Source organism: Gobius niger (assembly GCF_951799975.1).
Source record: "Gobius niger genome assembly, chromosome: 21".
Lineage (NCBI taxonomy): Eukaryota > Metazoa > Chordata > Actinopteri > Gobiiformes > Gobiidae > Gobius > Gobius niger.
In genome coordinates, this window is record NC_136872.1 from 1,419,664 (window position 1) to 1,433,465 (window position 13,802).

Below are 13,802 nucleotides of genomic sequence, written 5' to 3' on the forward strand. Positions count from 1 at the left end.
GAGTGAAACCACTGCTCTGTAAAAGTCTGTAAAGCTCTCCGTGTGCTAACACCCGCCGCTCTGAGCCAGCTTTACACTGTGCCTGTTACACTCAACGCATCCTGCATAATTGTGGCTGAGAAACTTGCTTTTGGGCACCTTTGCTTTGGTACGTCACAGATGATCAATGTGTGGAAAAGACACTGGATGAGAAAGGAGTGCTCTTTTAAATGCAAAATGGACTTTTTCAAGCTTTACACCATGTTATTAAGTCATTCCCTCATTAAAAACATGCCTGAAGTGTTGCCTTAGCACATTCACGTATTCTCGAGTAATCTGTAGAAACTCTGATGGCGGCCATTTTAGGGATAAAACGCCTGATTCCTTCAGGAAACGCCCTCGACCTCCAGGATACGCCTCCGACCTTTCGTCACCAGCCGAGTAACCAACCACTGCTCCTCAGCAGAACCCCCTCCCCGCAGTGTCTAGCCCTAAGATGTAAACAGTCATCATGGAGGATTAGCTTCATGTGTTGTGAACCGGAGTTACAGCAGACTTTTACAAAGACACACATCAGTGTTTCTGTTACCGAAACACCCAGGATTAAAACCGGTGACAAGAACACTTATTTCAGTGTCTGGTTCTGCGCTGGGCCGTGATGATGCACAGAGCCTCCGGAGAAAGCTAATGCTAAGCTAAACCTCGAGTCATCACGTGAAAACGAGAAATATGCACACATAAAGTCAATAAAACCACCACACACATAAAGAACCGTTTAACAATGATCACACACGGAGCCTAGCTTGTTGATTTGGAAGTTTATTGCTCATATTTCATCTACAATGGGTCATAGCCGAGTGGTTTTCTCCCGGAGCTAACAAGCTAGCCGTGACAAGCTAACGGGAAAATCCACTGAATACAAGCAGCATATGATGCATTGAAAACGTCACTAAAACAGGCAACTGCTTAAAGCAGCGTTTATGATGATCACACACGGAGCCTTGCTTGTTGATTTCGTAGTTTATTGCTCACATTTCATCTACAGTGAGTCGTAGCCGAGTGGTTTCTCCCGGAGCTAAGGCACTATTAGCCGCGACAAGCTAACAACCTTCACCTTCACAACATTCATTGAAAACAGGCAGCATATTATGCACAAATAACGTCAATAAAGCAGCAACTACTCGAAGCAGCCTTTACGATGATCACACAATGAGCCTGGCTTTACACATTTGTGGTTTATTGCAGACTTTTCATCAACAATGAGCTGTAGTCGATTATAACAAGCTAACGGGTAACCTCGAAAAACCATTGTCCACCTGCACAGATAATGTCCGTCTTTTGAATGGTATGGGCTCCTGCAGTTCCTGGTGTCGTCCATGGGGGTATAGTTAGAGATCCATAGGGCATGGCAGATGCAAAGAGATAACCTCCAAACAGCAGTTATTTTTCAGGCAAGAGCCCGTTCCAAGCGTCCGGTGTGGAAGGTTCGTCTCCAAATCATATTCTGTGTGGCCATTGTTCACAAAGTGATAAACAGTAGCTCCTTTCCAACAATAAAAATTAAAATGCACCGATCGTAGTTTCAATACTGTTGAGACAACGAGCGCAGTGTTGTTGTGATGCCACAGACAGCGTGTGGAGGGGGCGTGTCGGAAAGGGTCAGAGGTTCTTAAAGAGACAGGGGCCTATTCATTTGCTACCGCCATTTTGAAAGAGCAATTTTATACAAGGCAGTTATTCTAATTTACTGCATTGACAGACCAACAGAAGGTTTGGTCATCATTGTAGTGTGATATAGACTGGTGCTATGTGGCTGAAAAAAGCATAATACCCCCTCTTTAAGCAGCTTGTGTTGTTCAACGAACCTTCAGCTGGAAGTAGGTGAATAAACCACACTTAACTTCAAGATTCTAAAGGCTAAATTATGAGCTCTGAAAATAGGGATGTATTTTCTATCCTTTATTATTTTACAGTATCTATTACACAACCACATTGGGCACATAGAGGGATCTGGGGCTCTGTGAGCTTTTTGATTGCACAAACGGCAGGATTTAGGGATACGAACAGGTCATTTTTATAAAACAATAAATACAAATCTGACTTTTGGAGGGTCTCACGAGCATTGTAACTTTTTGATTCAGTTTTGTGCATCTTTTTAACATCTGAGAGAAGACTGAAATGAACATTGTACATGTTTGTAGCCGACTGAAGGTCAGCTGCTCTGACTGATCCTCATCGGAGCCTCTGCAACCATTGGAATAGAAGAGCAGCTGTAACAACAGGCTAATCCTCCAGTGAGGTACTCTGACCATGTAGGTCTATAATCTGCAGATACACAGGGATTACGGTTGCTCCTGATTGTTCTAATCCACACATGTGGATGACCTTCCCCTAAACTGCGGACCACCAAGCCGCCTTTTATTCACGGGACGTGCAGGGGCTCAGAGCACAGACGAGTGTGAAGAGCCCATCAGACAGAACAGTTACCTGAATAATAGATTACTGCAAAATCTATCAAGGCAGATTAGAGTGGGGCGCAAGGAGAGAAAGATTGTGTATCAGAAGCACATGCAGCAAACGCACACATGAGCCACTGTGATCACTGTCATTAGCACACAGAGCAGAGCTGTGGGCGTTCACAGTCACCTTTAGGAAGTGCCGCACGCTCCCACATCACACACATCCACAGACAAAGGAGAGCGGGTGAATGTGTATATCACAGGAGTCTAATTACTCTCTGCAGTTTATGTAATACACTGCAAACAAGATGTTTCCTTGAACGCTGGAGTTGGCAGCACACAGACTGTGTTCAACTGAACCCCTCTCTGGAGAAGGAGTGAACTGTTCCTTTAACTCTGGATGAACAAGGCCATGCCAGACAAGACGGGTGGCTTTGCAACAGGACAACAGCGGCCATTTTGGCGCCCTAAGCACAAATGTTTGGCAGTGTCCACACATACACACAAAAGTGGAGCCTATTAAACGCTCTGTAAATAATACAGTGAAATGAAGTGCTGGATCCAGAAAACACCACACTTCTGTGTGCAGGTCATTTCTGCTGAACAAGGAGCGATGCCTGACCCTGGATCACTGGCCACGTTAGAGTACACTTCCTTTACTCCACTACTTCATCGTTCTCATTGAATATGAACATTCACAATGGCCTAAGTGTGGTGCCCTCAGAGACTTGATGGCCGAGGCACAGCACATTAAGAGTGTGGACATAAATGCTATAACGCAGCTGATCCTCTACTGCTGTTTGTATCTGTTCCAATACAGGACTGTCTGGAACTTTGCTAACAGCCATCAAATCTCCATTATCATAATAATGTACTCTCAGGGGATTTGCTTTTTGTTGTTCCATCTTTGGAGCGTAAAGCGGGTCGTTCTGTGACCGGGGGTTGGCGAGGGTCCTTGGGCACGACACCCACTGTGTATGAATGAGAGTGTGAATGGGTGAGTAGGTCCTTGATGTAAAGTGCTTTGAGAGCCGTAAGTAGGCAGATGGTAATCAAGAATATTTTTGTCAATAAAAATAACTGTGACACATTTGTGTTACATTTTCCTAGGTTTAAAACATTAAAGTGTTTGTGGCAAAAGCACATACAGTAGATGGTTCACGTGAGTCTCTGCTTGCAGAATGCCGATTGTGTCATATCTGTCTTTTCACTGATTGGTTCATCAGCTTGTCAATCAACATGTGGCCAGTAGATGCATCTCTGACCATGAAACCCATACATCAGAAAACTATTACTATTTAGCACTTTCCTCAGAGGTTTACAGGCCACTGATATTCACTTCATATCAGTTTGAGTTTCACATCATTTACCATCTAAAATGGCCTGTATTACAGTTTCAGAGCTGCTAATCTGATATATAAGAATGTGTTCTTCTGCACATGCCTCTCATTGTGCTCATGAGCAAACACTTGGTAAATGACTTCCAGCTATAGAAAAGAAATACACTTTACAGGATTCTGATCGAAATGCTGTTTCCCCATATTTATTTCAATGACAGCAGACATCAATGTACGAGTAAAAAAACGATTTTAAAATACCTTCTGACATAGATGCAGATTTCCAGTGGGAACCGAGTCAAATGACCAAACCACCAAGAAAATGTTTGTTTTAACAGACATGTGTCGGGCTTGACCTTCCACATGTGGGTGTTCTCCTTATAGAGCTGGACGAGCGGACGTTATATTAAACTGTGACTGACCCACGCTGGTTTCAGAAAAGAAGAAGAGCAATGGCTCTTGTGATTTACAGGTTTTATCTGTTGAATCATTTTGGAACCAGAGCAAATGGGCCTGGGTGCTCAAAGATTTGAGTGGGTGCTGGAGCCCTGCAGCACCCATGGGACCCATGGCGTCTGGAACTGGGTCACTCCATGAGTTTGTAACAAATGAGTGAATGTTAAATAAAGCCTAAATTAACCACACACAAACATGCTTCACCACAGTGGCACTGGAGCGAGTGCACGTGATCACCGGGCTGACGTCTTTAACTACAGATGCCCTTCCTGTAAAACCAGCAGGTAAAGGGAGTTACCTGTCTCCAGGACGGAACACAAGCGAGAGTTGATCTTGTTGTTATATTATATTATGGCCTATGATTGGAAAGCAAGCGAGCCCCACATGCACTACTGAAGTCTCTGGAGGCCAAGGCTGGGGAGGCCCACAGCTGTCTACTCTGTGTCTGATCCACTGGCCCGTGAGGCTGTGAGGCCTTCAGGTGTCTAGGAAAAGTGCTTTTTCAATTTTTAACAGTGCTGCATATTTAACCAGGCCCCCGATCCACTCGTCCAGCAGCTGCTGCTGTTGTTTTCAGCCCCATCCATAGCCAATAGCAAATAAAGTAAGTCTCTAGCCCATTTCTGTGCAGTTGTGATTTTTTAAAGAATAACCAGAATGCTCATTCTAGCCACTAGGGGGCATTACATTTAAAAAAAGGAAAGAAAAGGTTCCACATGTGTCCAGCAGAGGTCACTGACATAATAAGAGCTCAAGATATGAACAACACATTATATAGTCACGTGGTAAATGGACAGTCTGCCCCAGGGCAGCTGTGGCTTCAGTAACAGCTTACCAACACCGAGTGTGAAGTGAATAAATTCTGACTATGTAGTACTTGGAGGAACTTGTGACACAGGCTTGTAAAGTGCAATACAAGTGTAAGCCGTTGTTATTAATGCGACAGTCAAGTTGGGGCTTTGACCAAATCACAGTTTATCATTATTTATTTATTGGAAAAAAATTCTCTATTATATGTGGCCCGCAACCTGCTGTGCCCGCGACCCAAAAGGAACTTCACGCCCCTGGTTTAGAGCCTTAAAGGAATAGGCCACCGTTTTTATATACTAAAACATGTTTTTACCTAGCCTTAGACGTGTTAATATATCCCCGTCTGGTCTTTGTCCGTGCGCACTGTCACGCAAACGGAGCACATACGCAGCCTCTCCCACATGTCACATAGCTCCAAAAAAGCTCACGATAGAAGCTACCAAGCTCTTCCACGTGTTCCCTATTTAAATAAAGTTACGTGAAGTGTTTTCATGCGAAGTATATTTACACAGAAATGTAACATGTCGATTTTATAAGCAAATAAAAAGGGGAACTATATTGTGAGGCGTAATGATACGAGGAGCAAAACGTCCGCGCAGTAACTCCTAAAGACTTCCCCCCGCTCACTTCCGTCAATAACCTTTAGGAGTTACTGCGCGGACGTTTTACTCCTCGTATCATTACGCCTCACAATATAGTCCCCCTTTTTATCTGCTTATAAAATCGACATGTTACATTTCTGTGTAAATATACTTCGCATGAAAACACTTCACGTAACTTTATTTAAATAGGGAACACGTGGAAGAGCTTGGTAGCTTCTATCGTGACCTTTTTTGGAGCTATATGACATGTGGGAGAGGCTGCGTATGTGCTCCGTTTGCGTGACAGAGCGCACGGACAAAGACCAGACGGGGATATATTAACTCGACTAAAGTGAGGTAAGAACATATCTTAGTATATAAAAACGGTGGCCTATTCCTTTAAAGGAACAGGCCACCATTTTTCCATACTGAGATATGTTCTTACCTGATCTTAGACGAGTTGATGCGTACCTGTCTGGTGTTTGTGCTTTTGGAGCTGTAGGAATACATCGGAAGAGGCCAAATGCGAACAACATGAGACAGGTACGTATCAACTCGTCTAAGCTCAGGTAAGAACATATCACAGTATGGAAAAACGCTGGCCTGTTCCTTTAAGAAGGGATTTGGACATATTGAGGTATATCAGTGTTTCATTTAAAGAGAGTGATGGACAGTTACCAAAGACCCTCCAGAAAACGTCAATAGTAAAAATACCAACATGTCATATTACATGAAGGAGCGTGAAATACACACTTTGTTACATAAACATAGTGACTGTATACGGTTTAAATAAACCCCAAAGGTTTGTGGCACTTTGTTGTGCTTTTGATAATGAAGTCCATCATCCATCCATCCAGAGGTCGGAGCTGCCCACATCACACTACACCAGCCCCTATGGCGCCTCCTGCAGGTGGTGGGTCCACGGGAGGACAGCCTCACTACTCAACGGGCCTGTTGGTCTCTCATAAGGGGCTTCTGATAATGAAGTGTTTTTTAAACCATTCACATGGTTTGACAAATAAAAAATCTTTGGTTGTTGTTGCTTGGTGGCACACGATAGCAAGAAGGTCCCAGGTTTTCAGTGCTGCATGTTCTAGATAGATAGATAGATAAATAAACCACCCTCTCCCCTCAGAGAGAGAGAGAGGTGCTCTGACCCAACATGTAGCTAGGTCATGTTCAAATATACAATCATATAATATTACAATAAAAGTTCACTAAATTATTTTTTGACTAAATGTTGACAAAAATAAGTAACACTAAAAGAGTATGGTCTGCTCTGCTCAACAGTCACTTTCACAAAGAACTAAGCTGTAAATAACTGGAAAACTGCACTTTTTTCCACTCATCCATCCAAGATCTGCCCGGCAACAGTGGGAATTCGCTTTGTATATCAGCGACTACTGCAGCAGACAGCACATAGATGATGTAGTTTATGAAAATGCTTTATTACAGTGTAGGTGACCGACTGTGCAGTAACCTGCTCGTAAGGCTCCATATCTGATGACCTGTGTATGGCACAGTTGCATGTGACTCTAATGTACATGTGCATGTTAGGTCAGATGACGCACTCGCCCTGAGACGAGGTCAGGGACGTCATCTTGAACTCAGCACTGCACATGAACCACGGGTTAAAACGTGTAATCCTGATCTTTTACTTGAAAACAACTCATACTAAGCCCTTTCCCTTTTGCACCAAGTGGACAAGGTGGTCACAGTCTACAAACAATAGGGCAATATATGAAGTAGTATTTATAGTAGTGAGAGAACAAACTTTGTGTTGAAATGTAATTTTTACGGGTGTGAACTTAAATATCTTCAGAGCAGAAGTAGCTCCATGCTGGGTGTTTTTTTTTCAGTTTGGATGTACACATTTACTCTGTGGGTTGTGTAACTTCCAAATAATGTCCAGATCTATCTATCTCTGAAGACTGAGATGAGCGTGATGGGCATGAATGAGCGTTTGGAGGCGGACTTCAGCCAAACGGGGTTAAAGGAGTCTAATGGACACTGACATCAGAATGTGGGCAGTGACGGCTGATGTGAAGAGACTGTGTATGTGTGGATGTACATGGACGTGGGAGAACTGGGCTGTGCATGATGTGGACTGTGTGTTTAAGTGAGCCTGTGTGTGTGAGGGAAGAAGATACATGTATTTACATTGTAAAGTGTGCTACACCCAGGCACTAAAGCGCTGCTGTTCTGTAGTATGATCTGAAATAATGTGTGTGTTTAGAAAATGCCTCTACTCATACAAATGTAGTCATGTGCAGTTATGCCAAAACACCAGCCGAGGGCACACTTCTTCTTGCAGCAGCAGAGCCAAAATGAAAAAGTCTGTGAGGATGTGACATCACATGGTTAAAGGCACAACTTGACCGCTGCAAGTCGCCTGGGTAACTGTTTACAATGGTTGAGCTGCCTTAATTAAGTTACACAATTATTTTGACTTTCGATCTATAATGACAGCCTGCAGTCTCAAAAACACATAAAAAATACACAACACTGCAAATACAACCATTGAAAACAACAAAAATCAGAGTAACGATGGAATCCAGGGGACTATGCCAGTGTCTGAGCAGGTGGACTTTCCAGCAGACTTGAATGTGTTGATGGCGTGTTTAGGGGGAGGTCTGAGAGGTGTGGAGGTGCTACAAACAAGAGCGAGGCCTCCAGTTGTATGTGGTGCTGATGAACTGCAGTGGACCAGCTGAAGCGAGGTCCCAGGAGAGTGTGCAATATTCTCCAAATTGTTCTTTTCTCTTCCCTGGGAGTCCTGGCAGCAGCCTGCAGAGCCCAGGCCGGGCCTGTACTTAGCAGCTTGTTGGATTAATGCAGTGAAGATGAAGGTCGAGTAGATATGAGAGCGCATTCCGTCATAAAGTGCACAGCTTTATTCTGATCAACGCTACACAATGCGGCTCTAATAATCCTGCTAAAGGCACATTCTCAAAGAACAAACTGACCTCTGTCAGAGTGTAAGTGTGTGAAACATTCCCTTTGTGGCAGTCGTCCCTCTCTAGTGTCTATTTAGGTTGAATATTTTCACTTATAGAGTTGAATATTTAAGGTAAGAGATATGTTTTATGTTTGTGTGGGGAAAGTGACTGTGTTTGACCCATCTGACCTTCTTGAACTTGATATTAAAGCTGAGGTACCTGTTTTTCCAGGTCAAATGTAATTATAAAGCGCATTTATAAAACACTCATCACTGCCCCAAAATACTGGCTTTCATTTAAACACAACTAGAACAAACACAATATGTGAAAAATTCCACAGTAAAAAGATGAAAAAATAAAGACATTGCAGAGTGAGTTTGTGAGTGTCTGTAGTATTTTGGTAAATAAGTCTATTATTGGTAGTTTTGATGAGCTATTCTTTTTCTTACATCGAAGGTGAACCAATGGATGGATCTATAGAGTTGACCAAGACAAGAATATACTTTGTTAATTATATGATCAATGTCCAATGTTCAAGCTGCTGCTCTTCTTCAGGGCTTGTCTCTGTCCTGTGTTTTTGGAAGTCCCCTCACCTGGTCATTTTAAAGTGCCCTCTCTAAATGTTCTAAAATCCTAACGGTTCTTTCCTCGTTTTGCAGGTTTCGGACGCGTCCTCAGGCAGACTGACTGAAGATGGCCTCAGCAGGTGTCATGGCCGCCCTGCTCCTACTGTCCACCCTCCTGCTCCTGTCCTGCCCCCCTGCTGCTCATGGCTCTGAGGAGAAGAACTGCACAGCGAGAGGAGACCCCTGCCAGGAGGGTAGGGAACATTACAGACAGACTTACCTTCTACACGTGTATCTTCATTTGAGTCCTGGGCTTTCGGAGCACAACCCACATGTTTTTAAAGATGGTAAACCTGGAGCACCCGGGCGAAACCCAGCAGACACGAGGAGAACATGCAAACTCCACCACACAGTCTGACCTGGAGGGGATGGCTTTCCCCTGGTTTACTTTGGTGATGTTTGTGAACTTGGAGTAGGAGCTAGTTAGTTATGAGTTTAAACACCTTTTAAATGTGCTATGAAACTTTTGTTCTTTCAGATTCAGAAAAAAGGTTTGAGCTTAAACTGACACATTTACAGATATGTTGTTGATAAATGCGCATTGTGTCTGTCTGAATAAAATAAGTAAAATAGATCAAATAAAGCATCATTGGACTTTCTGTGTGGAGTTTCCATGTTCTCTCTGTAGGTTTCCTCCAGGTACTCTGGTTTCCCCTACCACTGAAAACATGTGAGTGTATTTGAGAGTGCGCATGGGGAGCAAATTAGACCAAGGCTACAATCTGGTGTGGCTTGTTTACATGCATGAGACCCGTGTATGTTCATTAACATGCACTGTCTCCACCAAATAAACCAATAAATAAATGATGACAGATTTGGATTTAAGTTATTTACACAGCCAACTATAGTATTAGTATATAGTACATAGTATCACTGGGCCTCACTGGGCCTCACTGGGCCTCACTGGGCCTCACTGGGCCTCACTGGGCTTCACTGGGCCTCACTGGGCCTCACTGGGCCTCACTGGGCTTCACTGGGCTTCACTGGGCTTCACTGGGCCTCACTGGGCTTCACTGGGCTTCACTGGGCCTCACTGGGCCTCACTGGGCTTCACTGGGCCTCACTGGGCCTCACTGGGCCTCACTGGGCCTCACTGGGCTTCACTGGGCTTCACTGGGCCTCACTGGGCCTCACTGGGCCTCACTGGGCTTCACTGGGCCTCACTGGGCCTCACTGGGCCTCACTGGGCCTCACTGGGCCTCACTGGGCCTCACTGGGCTTCACTGGGCTTCACTGGGCCTCACTGGGCCTCACTGGGCCTCACTGGGCCTCAGTGGGCCTCACTGGGCCTCACTGGGCCTCACTGGGCCTCACTGGGCCTCACTCATTTCACTCAATTGCTAATGTCATGTTCCTCTTGTACATCTTCACAGGTTCACGGGTAAATATTCCTAAAGTGTTTTAATGAATCCTTCTGAATTGAATTGTAGCTGCTCAGTAGAGGTGACGTCTTTGTGGGTGTGTGAAAGTGGGCGGGTTCCTGAGGTAATGGCAGATATGATACACAGACATGTCTAAAAACATGAACCATCTGCACAGATTAGCTAGTACCAGTACTACAGATGAGTAAGTACCAGTACTACAGATGAGTAAGTACCAGTACTACAGATGAGTAAGTACCAGTACTACAGATGAGTAAGTACCAGTACTACAGATGAGTAAGTACCAGTACTACAGATGAGTAAGTACCAGTACTACAGATGAGTAAGTACCAGTACTACAGATGAGTATGTACCAGTACTACAGATGAGTATGTACCAGTACTACAGATGAGTATGTACCAGTACTACAGATGAGTAAGTACCAGTACTACAGATGAGTAAGTACCAGTACTACAGATGAGTAAGTACCAGTACTACAGATGAGTAAGTACCAGTACTACAGATGAGTATGTACCAGTACTACAGATGAGTAAGTATCATGTGTCATGTCCAAACCAAAAGAGGCACAAACCATTTGTGTGGCTTTGTAGTTGTTTGTGAGACACAGTGGTGTATGTGTATGTGTATGTGTATGTGTATGTGTATGTGTATGTGTATGTGTATGTGTATGTGTATGTGTAGTATCCGCATGTTTCTTTGGTGCTCTGATTTCTCCTACCATTCAAAACATGTACAATAGGGTTCAAGGTTTCTTTATTAGTATACTCACTGGTACATTTGTTTGCAGAAGGGACTACACAAAGTAAGAACAAGAAACAAACAAAATACAGGTGCACTCTCTGACATGAAACCAGAAGTAACTTTTCCTCCAATTCGAATTTTAAAATGATTTCTACTTGCATGTTAAATGCCAGAAGAATGAGAGATAGATTTTATTTTTGCACGGCATAAAGGATCAACTTTAACATTTGAAGACATATCCTATGTCTGTTTGTCCATAATGACCATGGTCACGTTTGGAGGAAAAAGCCTGAGAAAACCATCCTAACTTCACAGATGACATCATGAAGAAAGAACTCTATGTGGAAATATTGGAGCAACATCTCAAGAGTCAGGAAGTTAAAGCTTGGGCGTCATTACAAAGTCCTGATATTAATCCAGTTGTAAATGTGGGCAGGGCTGAAAAGACATAGGCACACAAGGTGACCTACAAATGTGTTTCAGCCTTCTGGCCTTTACCAAATAGAAATAATTTTTAAAATTCTAATTGACCTTAAAAAAAAGTAAACATTAATTCAGTGAGATGTGTCTTTTTATAAGTGTATGTAAACTTCCATGTGACTGACAGGTTGTATGTGGGTGTGGATATTTCTTTATGTGTTTTTTGCAGTGTGCAATGGTCGTTTACTCACTCAGCATTCCCTTATTCTCTGTGTGGTGTTTCCCAGGGGTGGTGCTGCCGGTGTGGAACCCCCAGAACCCGTCGGTGGGGGACAAAGTGGCCCGGGCCATCGTGTACTTTGTGGCTCTCATATACATGTTCCTGGGCATGAGCATCATCGCAGACCGCTTCATGTCTTCTATCGAGGTACAGACACCCGCACGGCAGACCCCCTCTGCACCCACAGGCTTCACATGTGGGATTATCCATGTCAACACTTGTGGACCACATATGTGTTCATTCTGCATATTGTGTCTGCTTGCTTTCGTAGTCCATTCACTTTCACTAGACTTGTCCTGATCGTGGCGGTGTGGCTAAGTTAGCAACATAGTGTTTGTTTTTAAATTGCTCCAAAGGGTTTACATTTTGAGTTTTGTTTACTACAGCAAATACTAAGGCATCCAAAATCACTCAAATACCCTGTCCCCAGTTTGACCATTCTCAAAGTGCAGCAGAAGGAGACACAGTGAAAATGGGTCATAATACACATTGACCAGTGGAAGTTATTTATTGGACGTGTGTTTTCAGGTGATAACTTCTCAGGAGAAGGAGATTACTATAAAGAGGCCGAATGGGGAGACCACCACAGCCACGGTGCGGATCTGGAACGAAACCGTGTCCAACCTCACCCTCATGGCCCTGGGATCCAGCGCCCCTGAAATCCTGCTCTCTGTGATCGAGGTGGGTGTTGTCCTCTGTGTCGGGGAGAGTGGGGTAGGATGAACCACCCGTTGGATTTGGATTTTTTTTATTTTTTTATGTAAGATTTATAGATTTGAACTTGGCAGACAAACAATTGGAAAAAATAGTCTGACAATAATCCCACTTTTTCTTTTTAATGAAAACTCAAAGTGGCCTGATACAAAAACGATTGCTAGAAAAAACAAATACATGAAGGTATTTTTTTTTTCTGATGTTTTCTGTCGTTTTGTTCTGTATAAAAGCAGATTAATAGTTTAGGCAGATTTCTTTTTAAACAAACACAACTATCTTGATTTTTTCAAACAAGAAAACTTAAAACTTGAAACTTACACAATAACCACCAAAGCAAACAGTGGCTCACCTTCCCCCACTCTCCCCTCCCCCCCAGAGTAAAGCATGAAACAAAACCCTACAGTGTCTCCAGAATGAACTCGACTCCTGTTGCTCTTCCAGGTGTGCGGGCACAACTTCGAGTCGGGTTCCCTGGGCCCCAGCACCATCGTGGGCAGCGCCGCCTTCAACATGTTTGTAATCATCGCCCTGTGCGTGTACGTGGTTCCAGACGGAGAGACCCGCAAAATCAAACACCTGCGCGTCTTCTTCGTCACCGCCGCCTGGAGCATCTTCGCCTACATCTGGCTCTACCTCATCCTGAGCGTCATCTCGCCCGGGGTGGTGGAGGTGAGCACTGCTGCACGCTGGATTTACGGATCGTAGTAGAAACTTTCTGGGCTGGGGGTTGATGTAGATGAGGTCATGGGTTCTATAGCTTTCCAGGGTCAGTTTCCCACTTTTATGGCGCAGCTTGACACTAAATGTGATGAAGTATTAGTAAGTAAGTATTCAGACCTGACACACCCCACTCATAACACTGTCTGCCAACGCCTGCCATGTCAGTCAGTCTGCCTCAGTGTGAAGGATATCAAATAAACACAGTTGTGATGGTCCTGGACCTTCACTCACAAAGACTGCTCCTGTTTTGGAAACTGCCTCTCTATTAGCATTGCTAGTTTGAACATATTTGAATTTAGAACACACAGAATTCCAATCGTATTCTTTGTCTTAGGCTGTATCCGAATGTCTACGCTAT

The 13,802-nt window shown here is 43.9% G+C and overlaps 1 protein-coding gene across 1 annotated transcript in view; it reads left to right on the forward strand.

The window, feature by feature from the left end:
- Positions 1–13,802, forward strand: part of LOC306980264 (sodium/calcium exchanger 1-like) — a 131,250-nt gene that overhangs the window by 55,854 nt on the left and 61,594 nt on the right. Inside the window, exons 2-5 of the mRNA XM_079579584.1 lie at positions 9,221–9,381; positions 12,018–12,157; positions 12,539–12,691; positions 13,166–13,393. Of these exons, the coding sequence (XP_079435710.1) occupies positions 9,255–9,381; positions 12,018–12,157; positions 12,539–12,691; positions 13,166–13,393 (648 nt within the window). The 5' untranslated portion in view covers positions 9,221–9,254. The remainder of the gene's footprint in view (positions 1–9,220; positions 9,382–12,017; positions 12,158–12,538; positions 12,692–13,165; positions 13,394–13,802) is intronic.